Raw genomic sequence first — 24,419 nt, forward strand, 5'->3', positions numbered from 1 at the left:
AAGTTGGGGGAAAAACAGAGACGGCACGGACGAATAATTGATGTTTATTTCAAACCGATATGCAGGTTACACAATGCGCACGGCATCGACTCAGTAGGATGTAGGACCACCGCGAGCGGCGATGCACGCAGAAACACGTCGAGGTACAGAGTCAATAAGAGTGCGGATGGTGTCCTGAGGGATGGTTCTCCATTCTCTGTCAACCATTTGCCACAGTTGGTCGTCCGTACGAGGCTGGGGCAGAGTTTGCAAACGGCGTCCAATGAGATCCCACACGTGTTCGATTGGTGAGAGATCCGGAGAGTACGCTGACCACGGAAGCATCTGTACACCTCGTAGAGCCTGTTGGGAGATGCGAGCAGTGTGTGGGCGGGCATTATCCTGCTGAAACAGAGCATTGGGCAGCCCCTGAAGGTACGGGAGTGCCACCGGCCGCAGCACATGCTGCACGTAGCGGTGGGCATTTAACGTGCCTTGAATACGCACTAGAGGTGACGTGGAATCGTACGCAATAGCGCCCCAAACCATGATGCCGCGTTGTCTAGCGGTAGGGCGCTCCCTTTCTCCACGCCGACGCCACACTCGTCTGCAGTGACTATCAGTGACAGAACAGAAGCGTGACTCATCGGAGAACACGACGTTCCGCCATTCCCTCATCCAAGTCGCTCTAGCCCGGCACCATGCCAGGCGTGCACATCTATGCTGTGGAGTCAATGGTAGTCTTCTGAGCGGACGCCGGGAGTGCAGGCCTCCTTCAACCAATCGACGGGAAATTGTTCTGGTCGATATTGGAACAGCCAGGGTGTCTTGCACATGCTGAAGAATGGCGGTTGACGTGGTGTGCGGGGCTGCCACCGCTTGGCGGCGGATGCGCCGATCCTCGCGTGGTGACGTCACTCGGGCTGCGCCTGGACCCCTCGCACGTGCCACGTGTCCCTGCGCCAACCATCTTCGCCACAGGCGCTGCACCGTGGACACATCCCTATGGGTATCGGCTGCGATTTGACGAAGCGACCAACCTGCCCTTCTCAGCCCGATCACCATACCCCTCGTAAAGTCGTCTGTCTGCTGGAAATGCCTCCGTTGACGGCGGCCTGGCATTCTTAGCTATACACGTGTCCTGTGGCACACGACAACACGTTCTACAATGACTGTCGGCTGAGAAATCACGGTACGAAGTGGGCCATTCGCCAACGCCGTGTCCCATTTATCGTTCGCTACGTGCGCAGCACAGCAGCGCATTTCACATCATGAGCATACCTCAGTGACGTCAGTCTATCCTGCAATTGGCATAAAGTTCTGACCACTCCTTCTTGGTGTTGCATTTGCTCTGTCAGTCAGTGTACATTAAGTCAGTGGAGAGACGACGTGGAATTATATTAGTAAACGAATAAGCTGGAGCGGAGTTTTAAAAAATTGAAATGAAGACAAAGTTGGAATTTAACAGGACTGTTTGGGGCACAAATTCATTCATAGGAAGAGGAATTAGGGATTGGAATAATTTACCCAGGGAGATGTTCAATAAATTTCAGACTCTTTTGAAATTATGTATGTTGATGCTAGGTAAACAATTGATAGGGACTCTGCCAAGTGGGCGACATAGGATTATTTTTAAAATTTACATTTGGTTTAGCCCAGTCCTGTGATTTGCACATATTTTAAATTTAACCTAGAAATGAAAATGCTCACGTAAAATATAGTTCTGTCAATTTATGAATATTAATAAAATCAAAATAAATTCATTATTATGTAAAATATACTGACAAAAAAAAAGGAAATGAGAAATGGAAGGAAGGTTGCAAATAGTTGGCTGTGGTGTTGACTGGGTACAGTTGTAACGGAGAGTTAATTTAGTGAATAACCATGTGGAAATATTCTTTTGCATTTCATTGTATATATGTAGGATGCATTGCATTTCTTGTTTTACGAAGGGTCTATTTTTCAGATGACGTTTTTTCGTCAGCACAATTGTACAACCACAGATGCTCAGCAAAAGTATCATTCGAGGGCTGCACAGCTGTACAGAGAAAAGCTACATCAGTTGGCAACTCAGGCAATGAGACTTCATGGAACAAAGGTTGGTTGTAAAAAATGTTTTATTTTGAGCAGTTTTATTTTTTTTGTGTGTTTGTGTTTAATTTATTGTTTAAAAGATCATATTATTTACTTGTCACTTTTACTTGAATATTATTACTGAGATTTGTGCAGCATGGTGCTTTTTTAACTTAAAAAGTAGTTACCCATTGAAGTATCAGGAAAAACATGGAGAAACAACAAATATGGGTTTCAGTGCATTTTTTTTAACGTACAATTTCTGGTCTCCTGGACATTAGTAATTCCTCTGGGAAATGGTTTCTTGCTGACTTGTAGACTGTTGGGTTTCCTTAATTACCAGTAACTCCATTCCTCATATATATGAATCTTTGATTGTCTACATCCAGCTCTTTCTTGTTCCTCTATTTCATTTGTTTCAGCAATCGGTTAAATCTTCTCTGTTAGGTACTAGAATTGTAAAACTTTAGCTGGAGAGGGTTACTCGTGCTGGATCGGCCTTGGAATAGAGCCAGACTAACAAGGTTTTCCCTGAGTTGCCTGAGACGTTCTGTGCTCTTTCTCTTTATTTCTGTTTCTCTTCTACACTAATCTCTTTAAATTTTATTTCTCTTACTGTCTAGCCCTCTCTAATTCTGGTAGAGAGATTTTATGGAGATTTCTTCCTCCCCCAATCACAAGGTTCGGGTCATGACTAGGTGATGTGTAGCTACTGAGAGAGTAGTTGCTAGCAGCCCACTTCCAGATACTGGGCACCCTTTGGAGCATTAAGCCTTACCTCAGCATGTGGGGCTTTGCTGAGGCTGGACCAAATATTTCCCTAGCTACTCATGGGACCAAAGAACTTGTTAACTTAAATTACCCAAGGTTGCCAACCTTCATACGGCGTCATTCAAAAGTAAGAAGAGAAAGAGGCATACACCAGTTGCTTTAAACGCAGAAAGTGACAAAAGGGTATCTGGATTCCTCTGGTAGCCTCCAGGATCAACTGTCAGAGTTTCTTCTCCAAAAGTCCTTTTTTAATTAGCAATTCCATCAAAGCTATTATTCGTGGCAATGTAGAGGAAATGAGCTCAGTGACGGCTCTGTCTTCATTAAGGTATTGGCAGAACTAGAGATTACGGTGTTCAGTAATGTGCCTATTACAATTGAGAAGCCAAATCCATGAACTCCTGCAAAGGAGTTATATTCCAGAGGGATTTGATAAAAGCTTCCAATGATATGGTCAGGAAACTTGCACGTTGGGGCATTATTGATGTGAGGAGGTTAAAGAGGCGTGTCTGTGGTAAGCTGCTTGATGCAGGTGCTTTCATCTTGACCTTTGATGCCTAGTCACTGCTCTAATGCACCAAAGTCACCTTGTACCGTTTGACTGTTTGACCGCCCGTTCCAGCTCCAATTAATTATTACATCTGCCAGAAGTCATTGTGTTGTCAAAGTTCAGTGCCCTGCAAAATGTATGGGAAATGTGGGCATGCTGGTGTCGAGTATACACTACATCACTGCCTGTGTGCGACAACAGCCCAGGTGTGCATGCTCCCATTTCTAATGGATGTTCCACTTTCAGGGAGGGGAAGATGATCCGGGAAATCAAAACTCAGGATAAGCTTGGCTATCCGGAGGCCCAGAGAAAGTTTAAGTTAGTGGCTGCTCCATAGTTCTCTGCAGAGAAGGAAGGAAGGAATCCGTGCCTCCTGAAGAAACCTGGAAGTGAGTCATTGGTGACATCATCCAGGAAGAGCTCTTCCCAGGTTCATTTGGCTGGGAAGGGTTCCTCTATCAGTGTGAGGGTGAAAGACTTCTCCAAACAGGGTCCAACCCTTGTACCATTGCCCATAATAAAGAGGAGAAGAGGAAGCCACATCGCTCCTCTAAAATGTTAGAGAAGAAGCCTTCTTCAATTCGATTGGGAGTCACAGCGTCCCTGAAAAAGACTGTCAAAATATCTGCCCTGCTCTCCTTCAAAGAATGCGGATACAGGGGGCATGTGTGAGAGGCCCATATGCCCTCTTGCTCAATCCCTTTCTGGGGAATCTGATTTTCCCAGGAAGAAGGCCCACTGTTCCAAATCAAAGAGCATTGTTGTGCTATTCATCCACAGAATGGCACTTGGTTATGTACGTACAGGCATTCGAGTCTCCCAGGAAGAGGAAAGGAGGAGATATCTGAGCAGTCAGATCTTGCGAGTTTATAAATGGTGAAGATACTAGTCTGGTGGAAAGTTTATGTTGTACGCAGTTATCATTCCTGGCCATCGAGCGCAAACTGCAACTGTGTCCAGCTGAGTTAGTAATGGCACCTCTTCACTGAAAATGTCTGATCGGACTAGGGTACAAATGCCCCCAGTCACTCCACCATCTACAGCTATTCATTCCTTGGAGTAAAGATAGAATGTCTCTCATAGTTGTGTCCATGTTTCAGGCGAGATTCCTCTAGACCAGAGATGCTCAACTGGGCGCCCGTTGAGACTAGCCCAGTGTGGCCGGGCTTGCGTGACGTAAATGCAGTCAGTTTACATACCAAGCATACGTCACAGTCAAGCGAGAGAGCGAACTCGCTTTGCGGGAAGGGAATGGTGATGTTCGATGGTCATTATGAAGCTCTCTTCCTCTGCTCAGCGAAATGCTGAATGGGGTACAGTATTTAAGAAAAAAACACTACAATCGCAAGAAAACCGATCTTTTCAAGATATTCCTGTTTCATTTATACTGTGCTCAATCTAAACAGTCCGTTTTATTTTCTTATATTTATACTTTCAAAGAAAACTAACACGTTATAATTTTTGTTTTATAATTTACAAAGGTATATTGTTTAATCATACAATCTATGATTTGCAATTCCTTGGATGGGATTTCTTAAAAAGTAAAATTCCTGTTATTCATTCAGCAAAAAGTAATATATTTACATAATTCAACAAGTTTACTGCTTTATTTTGCACAGTGTTGTTTTGTTGAATTTCTTCACTGAATTTGAAAACAGTATTTAAAACTTATCAGGCATCCGATGATAATAGCTAGGGACCTGAAAAACTATTTGTTTTAAAATTAGCATCTATTTTTTCCAAAATTAGCATCTATTTTCAAAGTTAAAATATGCATTGTATTATTAATTTTAATAATTCTAAGTTTATGAAGTGCAATTATTGTCCTTAGTTCACACACAATATAAATTCATTGTTCAAACGAAAGCATGGTCAGTACTTCGGCATTGTTTTTTTCCAAATTGCACGGTGTGTCTGTAACCACTGTGTTGTAATGAGACAACACGTGCTCACTATCTACATTGTTCGTTGGGGTCCACAACAACTCAAGACAGTATTTAGCAATTATGCTGAACTCTGTCGGGACTGCAGTTAATGCAAGCATGACATCACATTTTGTTTTTACTACCTTTCATCTGGGTTTGAATTGCATGTTTCAGAGAATGGTAACCAGACCAGATATTATTTCGTGAGAGATCTGTTACTCTTAACAATTTCTCAAGCTCATCTAATTTATCACTGTTACTCAAAATTATATTTTTTGGATACAAAGCTTGAGAAATTGACACAAAATGCTTATGGTTGGGGTCTGTAGCTTTCAGTGTGCTAGCTTGCACTGTGAAGAATGAGCAGCTTTGACAAATGTCTCTACATGCAGCGTGCTCTAGAGGAGTGAGCTTAATCAAAGCATCATTAGTTGCCGCAGAAAAATTCCCCTCACAAATTAAGGTCAAACTGGCATCAAGGTTATGCAGTTTGGGGTAAAGGAGATGAGAGGTAGGAAACAGAGACCCTTAAAGTTCAGTAAGGAGGTCAACCATGATCTGTGACAAAAACCATGTGGGAATGAAGCCTATTCACTTCTTGGTCACTCAGATCAGTCAGGTACTTAATACCACAGTTGTTGATGTCTTTCATGTCAGACATTTTGGAAAAAATGTAACATCAGTAAAGTAAGCACTCAAATAGAAGACAGCCTGAAACCAGCTATTCCATTGGGTTATGACAGGTACAGGAAAAAGCTTTCCTTCCTTTGAAGCACCCTACTTTGATGTTAAGAATTGTAAATAATTATATTTTCACTTTCTTGTGTTCAAAAATGCAGACTTCACCATCGCAATCACATGGTTTAAATCTGTCATCACTGTGACCCAACTCTTGCCAACCAAGCTGATCATATGTGCCCAGCACTGTACATGCATTAAATGATCCCCTATGACCACACTTAATGTTTCATAACACCGGGTCATGTACGGGGCACTGTCACTAACAAACACTTTAACTGCATCATATGGTACACTATAACTGCGCAGAGTTTCTAAAACAGCACGAGAGCAGTTTGTAACATTTCCTCCATCAAGATAGTTCACAGAAACAATGTGCAGCTCTCTTTTCAATCCGGCTGGGACTTGGAATATGATGATAAAAACACAACGGTCCATTCTATCTGTAGTTTCATCACAGAGTATGTTGATGTTCTTCCCCACTAAAGCCTCTGCTGTTCTTTTCTGGTGGTCAGATGCAACTTCTAGAAAGGAAGAAAGACCTCAAATTATAACAATTTAAAATTACTGGAACAGTTGGGTACGGGTAAGATAGTTCGATATGAAAATCACACATCATATTTGGTATCCTTCAATTTTGCGCGTGGTTTCAATGTCGAAATACCTAAACCGTACCCGATCAGTGAAATCGAAACTTCCCCGGTAAATATATTTCACGTAGAGTTCTCACACATGGCAGCTCTTCATTTGAAAACTCAGTAATCCAGGCTCTTAACTCCTTGCTTTCCAGCTTTTCCAGAGGTATGTTTGCTTTGGCAAATACTTCAATTGTGCGTTTCGAGAAGTTACCTCTGGAAATTTTCCGTCGTTTACAACTATCTTTGTAACCACAGAAGATTGCTTTCTTTGAGACGTACTAGCAGCAGGGGTTGAACTTTTGTTATCGCGTCGCTTACTCTCGTGTCTTTCAGATTTAACATGTTTCACAAAGCTATCATTTTTATACCACCCAACTCGGCAATTACAATAGTTGCAAAACACTGTCGCTGAATCTGTGGCATATAAACCATCTTTTGTATATTGCTGAGCCCTTTTGTGCGCAGTTTTTGTTGAGCACCCCATAACCTAAACGATCGCTTGACTTTCTACTCTTCACCAGTTTCAATTTTGAACAACAGGAAAACAACGCTGCATCTATCTCGTTATTTCCGTTATTACATTTCGATAATAATTGATACAGATCTTATTCCCCTTGCTATTCCCATTGTAAATATTGATTAAAGTCAGCAAGCAGCAATCGATCAGCTACTTTTCTTCGATCGGAACAGTCAAAAGACTTATGCATCATATTTTAAGTATTTCTGACGATTTTGCCTAAATATGTTGTTTTTGTCAGTAAAATAGCACATTCTTGCAGAATTTGCACCAAAATCACATATTCATATTAATTTCACATTTTGGGTCACAATTCGCATTTTGTCGCACTTCTATTTATGTGTAAAAGTGATTTTATTCCACATTAGAATTTTTTTTTTTTTTTTTTCAGGACCCTAATAATAGTTAGCCTCTAAATGGCGAGTGATTTTCATATCTAGTGGGGGCATAGATATTCACTATCCAAGTACAACAACAATGTAAATGTATATACCTTACATCTGCTCTGTTTTGACATTAGTAGCTGGTAATACGAGATGCAGTGTTTAAAATTTGACCGGTAAATGTATCGATAATCGCATTATCACTGTGCTTTTATCACCTTTTCGACCTCAGACAAGTAGCAGGCTGTGATTTTGAAGAAAAGAAATCCATGGTAAGTAACAGGCTGTGAATTTATAACAACTTTAGTAACTGTGTCGTGCTTTGTAGAAGCTGTGAAAGGCTTTGTTTGTGTGTGGGTGTTGAGTAACACTGGCGGTAGTTCTGAAACTCATGGAATTGTGTGACGAATTTGTAAGCGATTTAGTATTTTCAGTGGTGTTTGTAATGAGTTCAACTAAGAAACAATATTATCAGTCTTTTAGGGAGGCATATTCTGCTTAATTTCCTTGTTTTATATGATCACAGAAAGTGTACCCATTGTTAAGTAGAAACAGATGAGCACTCATCATGATGTAACTTTGTGTAAGTATTTAATTTCAGGGGTGATCATAACATATATTTGACTGATGTTAGTATTGTTTATAATCTCCCCCCTTGCCTTCCTTTTTTATTATGTCTCAAGACTTTGTGATGCATGCGCGTGTTGTTAAAAAAAATTCCGCTTTAGGATCTTCTGGATTTCTCTTTTTGAAAGTTTGCAGGTATGGTATTAGACACTTACCGGAGATTAATGTGAAGGAACACAGACTTTCATACTTCACGGTCCACTGGTACTATTCAGACCTCAGGATTATTGCTCTGTATAACTTTTGCGAGGCTTTTGATTTAAAATCAGTACAGTAGTTTTGGTTTGCAAACCACGGGAATTTCCGTACGGATCTTCTGCTTTCTAATGCGGCGCCTTTTTAATATTTCATTTTGGATGTATCTGATAAACATCTGTTCTTACCGTGTTATCCTATATCGCAGCAATAAAAATAACCTGTCGACAGGTGTTTTCATTCATGCGTAATGTAAGTTAATGCATGAATTCCATACTACAGTCTCCTCGGTGAGCTGTGCAGTGCCTGCAACATGGCGATACACGCATGGACAGCTCTTCCCCAGTCACACGTTACTGCGCAGCCAGCGGTGTAGGGCCTTGATTAAAACAGTACAGTGACTATACTTGTACTATTTCCAGCCATGGCACTTCTAAGACCCATTAATGCATGCAATCACCTTGATTTTCAGTTTAAACTTTTCAAATGCCATGGAAAAGACTATTTCAGAAATGTATCCAACAAGGTGCATTTACATTATTCAAATAACGCTTGTATAAAACAATGGCAAAATATAACCTCACGCAATGAAAGGAAGATGAACACGATTCAAAGACAAGGAAGAATTATGCTGGCTCCCCTGTGCAAATGCTTTATCTTTTGGTTTACTGTACTGTTTGTTGCATTTTTATATGCCTTGTACTGGCATGGAAAGTGCCCGACGCCCTTAAAACATCGAGGCTTTTCGAAATTTCCTACGATGCGGGAAGGAAGTCTCTCGCTTCCGTGTGTACTGCATAACAACACAGTACATTTCCCGGCTGGCAATTCTCTCCTTTAAAACCATAAGTCCGTTTGACCTCAGCATTTAAAAAAGTGAAACAAACAAACAGTGCAGTTTCATTGGCATTGACAATATTGTTTGGTGCATACGAATTGATTATAGGCTATAAACCACGCTTTTTCGCCAACTGTTGGCATCCCCAGTGTTCACGGATTCTTCCTCCCCGCACACTGCCTGCTACATGATATTGTGGCGTTCCTAAACGCTGAATACAAAATAATTACGATTCCGTTCGAACATAGCATGTATGACGCACACTGTAGACACGCCAAAGTAAGTGAAAGTGTGCAAAGTTACCCCTGCACATTCCGGAAGACGCATTCTTTCATGACGCGGAGAAATTTTGAATTTAAATTACTCTGTAAAATACTTTTTTTTTTCTTTTCAAAATGTAAAGGAAGTTTCGAATTAAAAGTCTGAATTTCGGTATTTGTTCTGAATTTGTCTGAATTTGTTCTTCGAATGACCAATTATCCGTATTTCGAATTAAACGATTTAAATAACATGCAAAACCATACCCCATGTTTCCGGGAAAGAGAGCTGCTTCGAATTAGGTGATATTGTGAATGAACAGATTTCGAATTATTGAGGTTCTACTGTATATATATATATATATTAATTTTTCAATTATTACTTCATCATAGGTTCTCATAAGACATTGTTTAATACATGTATCCTCCTGGTGAGGTTAGTTTCTCAATTTTTGGTATAGATGACTGTTACAACTGTTAATGCAGTGTTGCTATCCCAGTGATTAAAGAAAAATTAATTCAGTGTTACACACACTAATGATTGTGATTAGTTAAATAAAACACTCCTTGAAACATTTTGATCATTTATTAATCTGTATGTTCACGTACTCCTCTGGTGAAGGCCCAAAATTGTTATTATTGTTATATGCTTCCACCTTCTTGACGAATATTCCTGAAATTATCTGCTTGTTCTATTGTGCACTTATTTTTATACGACATATCATTCATAAATACGTCAATGGCAGTAGAATATTTCATTTTTTAATGTTTTTGTGTACAAAAAAAATTGGAGTTAGGTTATTTTACATTTCGCTTACTACTAATTTCATTATGGCTACCTTTTCGGTGCCTTTCCCCTCTCATATACAAATATACCTGTTCATGATTTACTACGTGAAAATTTCATGTTACCAGCAATGCACATAATCGTGCAAAGCCCTACTACCTTCGAATCATCTGTGCCACCTTACTTTGACGTTCCTGCTGAAGATAAGGTGAAACCTACTTCTACACCATGAAATGTTGATCCAATAAGAAAATTTTGTTTTTCATTTACCACCTGAAAATCATAACAAAGAACTGCAAAGAGGTCTTGTATAAGACGTATTTTTTGTCCCCTATTGTGACATGGAGCAGAAAAAAGGACTACAACATTAAGAGAGGAAAGCAGGATCTAGGGAGTGACGTTCCTTAGTAACTCCCCTGGGAAGATGAAGGGTTGTATAAGAATCACAGTGAAATGGGAAAGGCTGGAGCTATAATCTGCTGCTGCTGGTAGAAATAAGCTCATCCTAACTTATGGTATGGGTTTACTATGATTCTAGATAAGACTGATAACCAGAGCTGTCTCAAGCTCTGTTACGAGGTGCAGTGCTAGAAATATGTTTTTAAATAGCGCTAAACAAACTGATACTAATAATCTAAATAATCGGTGATCACCACCTCTGCCTGTTCCTCCAGCATACTTCTCTGAACACTCTGGGCCAGTTCACACCTCTACTCTCCACTGCTTCCTCTACTTTAGGTATCCACCTGCTTGACTTCCCCTCGATCATGTTCCACTCAACTTCCATTCTATCATTGCTCAATGGTTTTTCATCCTGCCAATGTGGCCAAAGCACGTCAGTCTACTGGTCACTATTCTGTTTTATACCTTCACTGCTCCTCACAGTTCATAGGGTTGGAGGTTCATCTCAAGCCCTTAGGAGGAATTAAGATAATGTTTTCAATCCAGGTCATTAACAGAGAATGAAAAGAAACTGGCTTCTTTACTTGTCCGACTTGTTTAACTTTCCCCACACATTCTTGAAGATTAGGGGACTGGTATGTTTTAATAGCAGTGGTACTGGTGATTTGACTTTGTCTCCTTAATGTAAGGTATTTTCTTTCTTTTTCCTTCCCCAAATAAGGTAAATATCACAACTTCAAACATGTGGCTCATAGAATTGGTTATTTCATCTGAAAAAAAATGACTGAGATTATTTGATTGAATTGATTTATAATTGTGTATTAAATAGCTCTTTTTGTTTCTGTGGCAGCTAAACTTGGGCTCAAAACCTGAAGTGGCTTTACAGTCAGTGGTGAGCATCTGATTTGTGGCAGTATTTGAGTGTGCTCTTAACACTTGATTTCTTGCCTAAGCTAATTTTTTTTTTTTTGTTCGGGTTTTCCTTTCATACTACTTTTGAGTGCTATGTGATTTATGAAGTATTTCCTCTAAATCATTTATATAAACTGCTTGAAAACCCAGTGTCATCTGGTGTGGCCTGCACAAGTTTTTAACTCTCTTATAATTTACTAGCTGTAGTAACCTTCATTGACGGGACTGTTACTTAGCATGTGCATGATTATATTTTTATCTGCCCCTCATATCGTTTCTCAGATTCTCCGGCACACAAGTGGGCATGCCTCTCCCTCTCAGCGGCTTGTCACGACGTACTCGCTTCCTCGCTCTCTTTGGCCCATTGCAGTTTCATATTGTTTTGTATTATTGCTGATCTTGATATAATCTTCCTTCTAGTATAAGAGAAAGCCAAATATTAGGTTAATTTTCGAAAAATACAGACAGATAAACAAAAGCCTTTAAAACATTGCTGGAACGATCTCCATACCACCCCTGTGGGGTACACCCACGGTATCCCCTGCCTGTCATAAGAGGCGACTGAAAGGTGCAACCAAGTAGAACCATGAGACTACTTGTAATTTAACCCTTACACTGCTACGCCTGAGATCTCGGGGCGCGGTAATACGCCACGTCCTTGCTGCGCCCGAGATATCTCGTCGGTAACTTCAGCTAAATTTCTGAAAAGGAAATGTATACCTTTGGAGTTTCCTTTGTTTTTCAAACTTGAGTGGCAACAAGCTACATCTTTTAGCAGCATAATGGTTCATCAGTCAAAACGGAGACTGCATTTTAATGTTATCTGTGGTAAAATATCTGAAATAATGCATTCAGCTCAGTGCGCAACCTAGGTTGGAAAAGCCCCTGTGTCAAGGGTTTGTAAAAATGGCTTCAAGAAGCGGACGGTGCGTTCTTTCATAGTTCAAACTTATAGAAGCTGTGAGTAACCCTTGAATCGGAAGATGACTACGCGGATATCAGTGTTTTGGTTAGTGATTACAGTCCTTGTGACAGTGATGACAGTGATAGTGCTGAGTCTCAAGTACCAGCTCTACAAACCAGGAGAAGAATTCATTCCGAATCTGATTTATTTCAATGGCGCATGGGTAATATGTGTAGTCCTGTAATACACAGTTTTGATGAAAGTTCAGCGGATATATCATTCGGTGTGATTCATGATTAACCAGCGGCTTTAGACGTATTTCAGTGCTTCTTTTCACGAGAAATTATGGAGCATATAGCAGTTGAAACAAACAAGTACTTTGTATTTGTTGTGCAAACAAGTTGTGTCTCCAAGTTCAAGGCTACAGAAATGGAGGGAAACCACACCTGAAGAACTGTACTTCTTTTTCGCCGTGACAAGAATGAAGAAACTTACAATTTTGAATACTGGTCAACTGATCCTCTAATAATGACCCCGCAGTTCTTGGATTTCATGTCTAGAGACAGGTATCTCTTATTATTGCGGTTGTTACATTTCAGTGACAACAGTCAGCCTGAAGGTGACTGGCTGTATAAAATAAAGCCTGTAATTGACCATCTCAGAAACAAGTTCAGAAAAACATTCACCCTGTTTGGAAACATTTGCATTGATGAAAGTTTGATGCTTTTCAAAGGCAGGCTTTCATTCATACATTTTATCCCATCAAAGAGAAACAGATTTGGAATAAAGACATTTGTTATCTGCGCTTGTGATTGGATTGTGCTGGATTTTATTGTTTACACAGGGTCAACTACAGAAATAATTCGTGAACGTCAATTTGGGGTATCAGGTGCAGTTGTCTTGATACTAATTGAAAGGTACTTGCAGAAAGGACATAATCATGGATAGATAACTGGTATTGAAGTCCACAACTATCACCTACACAAAAGCAAAACCAACATGTGGTACAGTCAGGAAAAACAGGAGGGGTATGCCAAAATTTACTACAAAATTGAGGAAAGGACAAACTGAATCAAAAGCGACATATAACATGATTGCCATCAGGTGGTTCAATCGTAAGGAAGCTTGTATGCTGACCACGCAACATACTGACAATATGACACCTACAGGGAAGATGGACAGACAGACAAGACTGCCTGTTAAGAAAAAACCCCATTGCGTTATTGACTACAACAAGAACATGGGTCCTGTTGACTGGTCAAACATGATGATCAGTTCTATCAAGTGTGTGTGGAAGTCAATGAAATGGTACCGAAAGTTCTTTTTCCACCAGCAGAAAATCACTGTTCTGAATTCTCATGCCCTCTTCAAGGTCAAAACTGGACAGAACATATCTCTAGCAGATTTCCAGCTAAAGCTTATAAGGGAACTCATCCAGAAGTACCACGTATCTAGACAAACCGGTGAAAGAGGACGTCCTACATCTGCTGACCAACCACTCAGACTGACGGGGAGACATTTCCTATCCCCTGTACAACCTACTCCAAAGAAGAAATTTCCTACAAGATGCTGCCATGTTTGCTCCAACACAACTGGCGAAAAGAAGAGGCGAGAAACCCGGTACTTGTACGTCAAATGTGACATGGCTCTCTGTGTTCACCCCTGCTTCAAAATATACCACACATTAGTGAAATTTTGAAGATGGACGCACCGGAGTGTTTGCTGTAAATTATGAAACAATTTTGTGTAAATTAGTTGAGTTGATATTTTAGAACTTGGTGTTTTCACTACATTTCTTATTTTGGCCAACTCTGACTTTAATTTTTGTCACATTATTAAATAATGAAATGTTCTTTGATTGCTTTTTATTAGGAAATAGTCATAACCGATCTATTCAAGGCAATGAGCAGTGAGTACTTCGACTGTTATGGACAACCCTGATTTGTAAAATAGCTATAATGTCTCACATTCGTAATTGTTGAAAGAGCGTTGTGCAGTTTGGTGAGAATTTAGCACTTGTGAAAGAGGAATATAGAACTTTTTATAGGAAAGTGTATTTTTGACTCCCATGGACAACCCTGATTTTTCCTGTTCATTTATGTGAAAAAATAAAACTGAGAGCTGTTCTTGAATTATTTTGCCAGTTCATATGAAATATCTTGCACAATTTTCATATTTTTAATGTATTTTTAGGCATTATATTTTTTACAAATAATTCAGCACAGAGGGTTCGGACAGTCGCTCACAATATTAGCAGCTGAAAGGTAAATACCATTACATCCGGAAAACTATGGGTGGACTTCAGCTCTGCGACTAGTACCAACCACTTTGCGAGGAAATCCATGGGTCTACGTTACATGGGAGTAGGAACACTATGGGTCTGGGCGTTGCTTGTGATAATTGTCATCATGTGCATTCCACTGGTCGGTTCCACTGTGTCCAGAATGAGTCTGCGTTACCTATGAGTAGTACCACTATGTGAGGAAAACCATGGATCTGTGTTGCCTGAGCGTAGTACCATTATATGAGGAACGCCAATGGCTTTGTGTAGCCTGTGGGTGTTACCATAATGTGTGATACACTGTGGGTCTACATTCCCTATGATTAGTACCACATGCATGTCTCAGTGCAAGCCAAATTAAGGTGAAACCGCGAATGGCTCATTAAATCAGTTATGGTTCCTTAGATCGTACCACTTTACTTGGATAACTGTGATAATTCTAGAGCTAATACATGCAAACAGAGTCCCGACCAGAAGTGGAAGGGACGCTTTTATTAGATCAAAATCAATCGGTCGGCTCGTCCGGTCCGTTTGCCTTGGTGACTCTGAATAACTTTGGGCTGATCGCACGGTCCTCGTACCGGCGACGCATCTTTCAAATGTCTGCCTTATCAACTGTCGATGGTAGGTTCTGCGCCTACCATGGTTGTAACGGGTAACGGGGAATCAGGGTTCGATTCCGGAGAGGGAGCCTGAGAAACGGCTACCACATCCAAATTACCCACTCCCGGCACGGGGAGGTAGTGATGAAAAATAACGATACGGGACTCATCCGAGGCCCCGTAATCGGAATGAGTACACTTTAAATCCTTTAACGAGTATCCATTGGAGGGCAAGTCTGGTGCCAGCAGCCACGGTAATTCCAGCTCCAATAGCGTATATTAAAGTTGTTGCGGTTAAAAAGCTCGTAGTTGGATTTGTGTCCCACGCTGTCGGTTCATCGCTCGTCTGTGTCTAACTGGCATGGTTCGTGGGACGTCCTACCGGTGGTGGCGAGTCGAAAGCGCGCGGCCGCCGTGGTTATCCGCGTGCGGTTCCTGCGCGCTGTAGGCGGACCCCGATGAAATCCTACCGCGGTGCTCTTCATTGAGTGTCGAGGTGGGCCGGCACGTTTACTTTGAACAAATTAGAGTGCTTAAAGCAGGCCGGCTGCGCCTGAATGCATACTGGTGCCCGTAATTAATCCCAATGTGAGGAACATCATGCGTCTTCACTGCTTGTGATAGTACCCTTATGTGCAAAACACCATGAGTTGACGTTACCCGCAATTAGTACCACTATTGGAAAAAAACCATGGTTCTGCTTTTCCAGTGATAACTATTATGAGGGTCTGGTGACCTGGATTTTGGACCCCTTTGGACAACAAGCATCATCTCTGAAAATAAGGAATTGTGAATTGGATCCACTAACTGTTTTGGATTCATAGTCATTTTTTAATCATAATTTATAACAGTATAATGTGTTGGCGGGGTAAATAAATAAATAAATAAATGAGTACAGAACCTGGAAGCGTCCTATTCCTAAGATTTATTAACTAAGCACTACAGTTACACATTTACACATGCACACACACATTATTTCCGAGCTTACAACTTACACAAGTACACGGTTACACACACTTACACGGTTTGCGCTCTCTCTTAGTTTCTCATGTTCCATCTACAATGACACACACACACAGTCATTGATTATTCACACTACACTCACTCAGTCACACTCGTTAGCGCTGTCACGGACAACAGCCTACATGTTAGTCTCGCAGATCGGGATAGTATCTGCTGTTCACTCAATCCATCGAACTCTGTTCGCAGTCTGCACACGTCGGCACCCAGTGTTCCCTTCGTGCTGCTCCAGAACACCCAAAGTTCTTCTCCAGCAGCCGGATCCAAGAGACTCACACACACGACGTCAGGGCTCCAACAGGCAGATACTCCATCAGGCTGACATCCGCAGCCCAGGCTACCAGCGAACTCAATCTCGCACTCACTCGCTAACTCACTAACTCTCACTGACTGCAGGCAGGTCGTTCCTCTCTGGCCCTTCTAGAATAGTCCGGATGCGCGATGGATCCAGGAACCTCGCGAAATGGAAGACTCCAGATTAATCGTGGAGTCGTTTCCATACTCCTCTGCTATGGGACTGCGGTCGGAAGCGAGTGGGGCTGGCCTAGCGCTTAAGTACTGCTCGCGATTGGCGCGGTTGAAGTAAGGGGGTGGGCCGAATACGGTGACGAGCTGGGCCCATAGCAAGTTGGCATGGCGGACGCTATAACCATTACATTATTTTAGATTTATGTCAGTGGATACATTTTGAAATTTTAATTATAGTGTCATTTCGATGCATCTTGTATCATTAGGGGTCGAGGAGCTAGCTGTTAGGCCCCTTTAACAACAAAAATAATCATTGATCTCTATTAGCAACTCTACAGTCTAGAAGAGTTAGCTACTGACACTTGAACTTAATCTTTCACAGTACTGGCACTGATTTTTCCCTTATTTTTGACTGTCTTAAAAAGGTATAGAACATAAAAGAGAATGCTATGAGCTATTTTCTTGTAAAACCAACCGTAAGAGTGATGCATCTATATTTTTATGCTTTAGCCCCCTTCTGAAGAACCCTCTCCTCCTGGAATTGTTTGAGCAACTTATAGCTAAGATCAGACTCAATCTTATTCTAACGTGAAATGCCAAGTTTCATAATGTTCCACCCATCCATTTTCCCATGGTGCTGTGACACAGACAAATATTGAACAACTCAACATAGGTCATTACAATGACATCAGTATTCTTGTCAGAATATAATATCAGTAGGCTGGAGTGTCATGGTTAAAAGCAGTGCTATCGAATGAAATGCTCGATCAAATGAAAAACGGCACAGTTTCTCACTTTTTATGAACAGTACTATGCTGGCATTGTAACAATGGAAAGTATCCGAGCTGGAATCGTCCAGCCATAGACACCGGTGAACATTGCTCTGATGTTTTCCATTAAGTATGCACACTACCCATTCCTATCAGAGCCCCATAGCAGGGATTGAAAAGGGGGTGGAGCCACTTCCATTGTCGCGTGTTTTCGGATGACACATGCTAATTATTTTCGGAAGTTAAATGTCGAAATAAAAATGCATAAACTCTGTTATGCAAAGTTGCATACTGTATATTAACATTAAAATGTTAACGTTATGTCACTCATATAAAATCAGTGATTTTCTTCTGAATTTTCTTGGTGCAGTGCTGTCATGCAGTTATGTCGCACCACTGTTTAATCAACAATACATCAGCTGGTGTAGATTCATTGCTTTGTTCAACAAAGCACAGAGCAGTCTGAAATAATGAAACAATTTCTTTTATACTACTGAACTGAATACTGTACACAGTAATTTTATTACAGTACTGTAATTAAAGCATGTGCTACTGTATTTTAATAAAAATTCAAAATCAGTCTTACCTCCAATGCATTAAATCCATCATCTGCTGTAACTCTATTCTCAGAACTGCTGTTGTCAAGGTTTGAGTCGTCTGCTTCACCCTTTGGTAGTAACATGGAATCCACTATTTCTTGGTCTGCTAGATCATGTTCAGCATCATCTGATTGTAACCACTCGTTCACCTTACACTGGTTAACATTTTCACATCCTTGAATTTGTTTCACCATCTCTTGCAGGTTGTCATCATTTTCCTCCTTTTCTGAAAAAATCCCTTTGTACAATTCGTTCCAGGAATTACAGAGTCACTGATGTAATCTTTTCCTAGGATTGGGTACACCAATAAATCACATGTTTCGTGTTCATAGACTTCAATGAATCCGTAAGACTTTTACCGGATAATTCATAATCACTCAGAATAGATCGTAGCAGAAACGCACGATAATGGCGTTTGAATGTTTCCAGAACACCCTGGTCCATGGTTTGAAATAAGCTCGTCACATTAGGGGGCAGAAACCGAACAACAATATCACCACTTTCCAACTTCCCTGGGTGTGTTGGGGCATTGTCAATCAACAAAATTGCTTTTCTGGGCAGTCCCTTATACTTCAAAAAACATTCAACGCTTGGTGCAAACTTTTGAAAGAACCATTCTTTGAAAAGTTGTGACAACATCCAGGCACTTTTTTGAGCTCTATAATAAACTGGTAAGGCAGTGGCAGCAATATTTTTAAGAGCTCTAGGGTTTTTCAATTTTCCTATGCACGTTAGTGGCAGCCTATGAGTGCCTGAAGCATTAGCACATGTTAAAACCGTAATTCTCTCATTATTTTTGTGACCTGGCGCAGATTTTTCTTTTAGTGATGCTAAGGATGTTTTTGGCAACATTTTAAAATTTAGCCCTGTTTCGTCAGCATTATATTCCTGATCTTTTGTCAATCCTTCACTGATCTCTTCAAATTCTGTTTTAAAAACATCAACAGGCAGTGGGTCTGCGGAGAAATTCTCGCCACTTAGATGTAACTGACGTATGCCACATCTATTTTTAAATCTATCCAGCCACCCTGAACTAGCCTTGAAGTCCTTTCTGTCATCTCCTAACTTTGTAGCAAATAATTTAGCCTTCTCTTGAACTATAGGACCAGAATATGTTATTCTTTTTCACGTTATTGTGTAAACCAAAGAAATACTGCTTCGTGTACCTTTTCATACCCATGCTCTTTCATAGTTCTGCAGTTTGGTATCTTAGAGGAATGCTCAATTAATTTAGATTTTGTCTTTACCCAATGTGCCACTGTTGACACACCAACTCCATAATCCACAGCAAATTTTCACAATGTCGCACAATTTTCCACCTGTCTCACTGCTTCGATGCTTACAACAACACGTTTTAGTTTAGTTGACATCATTCAATAAGCACGCATTTGCCACTGTACGTTCAACACAACTGATTACTGTTTACTGTACCATGCTACTGTATTTCAAAAGAACCCAGTCCAGAAGCTTGGGACAGCGTTGGTAGGATAAGAATTAAGATATAGTACCGTTATGAGCACGTAGTTCATGTTGCAATGGGGTAAGAAAAGCATTGGAATTACATTATAGAACTGCAAGGCCAGTGGAATGACTTTGGGTGAAAGAAAAATATGAATGGAGAAGGATCGCTGGACTTCCTTGGTTTCCTAACAGAAGCTCCACTATAGTCTGAGCAGTACACAAGATGAAACTCCCGCAACTGAAGCAACGTTAACCACAGTCCACATAATCTTCATGACGAATAATATAATTATAATAATACCTGCTTGTTCAAGAAAAACTATCATGGAATGAACTAGAGGATAATAATAATAATAATAATAATAATTGTATGGCCTCGGCTACCGTGTGCAGACATTTCAATTTGACGCCATTTGGCTGTCTGCTCGTCTATTTCGGCATTCCGTTTTACTCTAGGCCTACTGGATGGCAGACCGAGTAAACCGAAACTCTCTTGGGCGTCTATGGCTGGGATTTAATTAATTTGGTTGGGTAAGCACCAAATGTCACCAGAAATCTTTTACATGCCAACATCGTACGACATGGAGTGTCGAATGGACTTTTTTCCACCCTTCAAGAATTTGACTACCTATGCCGGGTTCGAACCCGCTGTCCACAGAGGCAGCTACTAAAGGGTAAGAAACTTTTGTTTTATGCTACCCATGCATCCTGGCATAAGTCATAATATAAAAAAATAGGGTTTGCCTAGTAGTTCTCAGCACATATAGCAAGAGAAATTCTAATATCGACGGCTGAGAACGAGAGGGTTAAAACAAAATATTAAAATACAATTTTGTCAGAGCATTTTGGTTAAGCTGGGTTTCAGTTGAGTGAAGTTGTCAAGAATCAAGTGTACCAGACACCAGTTCGTGATCTACCAGATCTGTGTCATTGCATTCGTACAGCTATCGCAAATGTTATGTCTACAGTGCTGCAGAACACTTGGAGAGAAGTGGAATACCGATTAGATGTCTGTCGTGCCACTAATGGTGCGCATATCGAAGTTTACGAGTATTAGGTATGTAAACAAACATTTTGAGTTACCCTACTTGCAGAAACAAACCGCAAGAAAATATCTCCACTACTTCTCAAGTTATTACATTATACATTATATCTTTAACCCGGACACCTTGTGTAATAGTATTCGTTGTGAATATTTCAAATGACAAATACAATGAAATACAACTGATATAGAAGGGAAATATGGATGTGAATGGAGAAGATTATCCTGCACGTGGAACCTCCAGTAGTCGTTTGACAGCTGCAATATGAGAACTTTGATATGGGGAATGCAGAATAGGAAAAAGTACTCCATAACCTTCTTTGAGGAGATAACACCGGAAAAAGAAAGGAAAGTAAAGCTGATAGTTGCAATGAGAGGAAAATTAAAATTAATCCAGAATAGGGCACTTTTCTCTGAGTATGGAAAGAAAACACATTAAGCCTGGAAAAATCATGGAAGTGGATTTTTTAATGTCCTTCAAGTAGAAAATTGTGATTTATCATAATTTGTTTTTCTTTTGGCAGTAATAACACTGTTCTGCGATGGTTTCATTGCCGCCATCCTGTATTGCTTTTTAGGATGACCTCTGCATCCTGAATCAGAATCCGATGTTAATTTTTCCCCGTCGCATCACATTTTCTCAAAAATCCTATATTACGTTTATTTCATCATATGCGCTAATGTACTTCTTATGTTGGTAAGAGTATTGCTTTAATTTAGATTTCCATATTATTTTATTAATTTATTTTATTTTATTAATTCAACGTCCTTCAGCCATCTCATAGTCCTGTATTATCATGCTCAGAGTGTAGAGCCAGCAGTTATGTACAACATAGCCGGCAACACACGGTTTTGGCTGAGCAGTGTCATTCTCTCGTGCTTCGTCCGCGACAGTCTGAGTTGTGTTTCGCTTCCTAGTGAAGAGAGATTTTTGTCTTCATAAGCGTTCTAGATGCGAGTATGTTAATATTTTTATTGAACTTACATCTATCAACATGCCACAATATGGCTGCAAGAACAATCCCTATACATTCTGCTATATATGTGGAAGTTTCGTGCCGATGAGACAGCGGCGCAATATAACCGAGTTCGTGAGAAAGTCCTACTATGCCTACTTTGGCTTGAAACTTGGAGACCAAGACAAGCTATGGGCCTGTAGAACCTGTACAGAGCAGTTACGGTAATGGGTGAACGGTAAGCGAACTGCGTTGCCATTCGGTATTCCAATTGTGTGGCGAGAACCCCCAAGACCACAGTGCTCACTGCTACTTCAGTTCTGTGAATGTGAAGGGAATTAACAGCAGCAACAAAGGTAACATTGTGTATCCAAGCAATATTCGATCTGCAATTTTACCTGTTCCTCATGGCCCTGATACACCAGTACTACAGCGTCCAGAACATTTACAGGATTGTCCCTCTTCTGAATCTGACGCAGAAATCGCGTGTACTAAATCTGACTGAATTCTCCCCTGAATGTGTTGAAAAAGAACAGAGACTGTTCGAGCAAAGTGCATTAAATGACTTCATTCGAGATCTTGGCCTTACAAAGGAATCTGCCGAGTTACTCGGGTCTAGACTTCGTGAAAGGAACATGTTGGCACCAGGGACGACGTACTATTGGTACAGACATCGCGAACAAGAATTTACACCCTTCTTTTTTGAAAAGGGAGCCTTGGTTTACTGCAACAACGTTCCGGAGGTTATCTTAAAACTAGGAGCACCACAGTATGACTCTATTGACTGGAGACTTTTCATCGACTCCTCCAAGCGTAGTTTGAAGTGCGTTCTTCTTCACAATGAAAACAAACTTGCATCCATTCCCGTTGCTCATTCAGTTATTATGTGAGAAACATACAAAAATCTCAAAATGCTGTTGTGTAAACTGAAGTACCAGGAACACAAGTGGCAAGTGTGTGGTGATTTCAAAGTGATAGGTATTCTGTTAGGTTTACAAGGAGGTTACACAAAGCACCCCTGCTTTCTGTGTGAGTGGGACATTCGAGCAAGGTTACATCACTGGACTCAAAAAGAATAGTCACGTAGACAATGGATTGTAGGGTCGAAAAACATAAAACAAGAAACTCTTGTTCACATGAACAAAATACTGTTACCTCCACTTCATATCAAACTAGGGCTTATGAAGCAATTTGTTAAGGCCCTAAACAATGAAGGTGTGTCATCGATTCCCAGGCATCAGTAATTTTAAAATCATGGAGGGTATTTTCACAGGTCCAGATATCAGAAAACTTCTTTCCGATGCTAATTTTGAAGACGTTATGTGCGCTGCAGAGCGATCGGCATGGGCAGCATTTCAGAATGTGGTCAAAAACTTTCTTTAAAACACAAAGGATTCAGACTGCAAACAAATGGTGGATAGATTGCTTGTGTCTTTCCAAGATTTAGGCTGCATCTGGACTATTTCCTTGAGAAACTAGGAATGCTGAGCGAAGAGCAAGGAGAAAAATTCCATCAGGATCTACATGAAATGGAACAAAAACATGCTGGCATATTACTGCTGGTTACTAAAGAGAGAGAAGGTCCAACTACTACTCACATGTGAAAAGCAAGGCAAAGACGTTTTTTTATACTAAGGTAGGACACTATAAAATTGAAACCATAGACTTGCCATTCTCAGTATGTTATGAGGCTTGGTAAATTTTGGTCCATTTGGCTGTGCTTTTCTACAGATCTGTTAATACACTACATATCTTTATATTATGTTCATAAGTATACCAATGTAAGATAGGAGTGTTCAGATGGGTGAAAATAATAAGAAAGAAGCATTCTTTACATGTGATAACAGTAACCTTGCATGTGCGCGTGCTGCATATTTATCAAATTTTCATTTTGAATTTGCACAAAAACCTGATGTGATAGGGGAAAACTGACTTCAGTTCCGGAATCAGCATGCCCGAAATATAAAAGATCACTATGTAAACTTCATATAATAATCGGAAAGTTTGAATTCACAGGCCAGTGTAATTAAAAATGAAAATGTCTAATTGCTGCCGTATTGTTTAAGATAATGAAGTGCCCAAATGCATCCCATTTTCGTCAACTCTTTGTACTGGGTGTGATTCATACCAGAAACCTTGATTGAATTCACAGGCCTGCAATGAAAACACTTTTAAAGGAATTTTTCTTCCCTTTGTATATTTTAGTGTGAGACTAGAAAATGCAAAATAAATCACACATCACGCATAATTTTCACAAAATCTTAATTTATTATTTTTAGCATTAGGATAGCGGTGATTTTCAGCATCCATCACGTTGTGTTTTAATGTTAAAATTTTGTGTCAACCTGTTAGTGAGAATTAAAAAAACCTAGAAGGCTAAGACTATGATGATATTGATTTAAAGTACGCTTCACCTAAAAGAGAAATAGGGAGTGCAGAGCATTTGACTAAATGTGAGTAGCGAATTTTGAAAATTTGTAAAATATACCTCGAATATTTACAACAGAACGTTTCATTTCATCACTTGTCCCTGTCGAATTAATAATAGTGCATTCACATAGCTAAAAGTGTTGATACATATTACGAAAAAACGGTACGTGATAGTCCAAAAACTAGCACAAATTGTGAAAAAAAGTTATAACCTTTAATTTTGCAGGCCTGTGTTGTGAAAGTAATATTATTGCCCCTCTTTATGCAACGAATGCTGTCAGTCTTGTTCTTAAC

The 24,419-nt window shown here is 40.3% G+C and overlaps 1 protein-coding gene across 2 annotated transcripts in view; it reads left to right on the forward strand.

Annotated features, from left to right (window-relative positions):
• Nucleotides 1-24,419, forward strand: part of ArfGAP3 (ADP-ribosylation factor GTPase activating protein 3) — a 191,506-nt gene that overhangs the window by 14,282 nt on the left and 152,805 nt on the right. Inside the window, exons 3-4 of one of the 2 annotated variants that reach the window (XM_067142586.2) lie at nucleotides 1,946-2,077; nucleotides 11,531-11,572. In XM_067142586.2, coding sequence (XP_066998687.1) covers nucleotides 1,946-2,077; nucleotides 11,531-11,572 — 174 coding nt within the window. The remainder of the gene's footprint in view (nucleotides 1-1,945; nucleotides 2,078-11,530; nucleotides 11,573-24,419) is intronic. The other variant, XM_067142587.2, reaches the window with a different exon arrangement.

The sequence above is a fragment of the Anabrus simplex genome, chromosome 3 (genome assembly GCF_040414725.1).
Source record: "Anabrus simplex isolate iqAnaSimp1 chromosome 3, ASM4041472v1, whole genome shotgun sequence".
Lineage (NCBI taxonomy): Eukaryota > Metazoa > Arthropoda > Insecta > Orthoptera > Tettigoniidae > Anabrus > Anabrus simplex.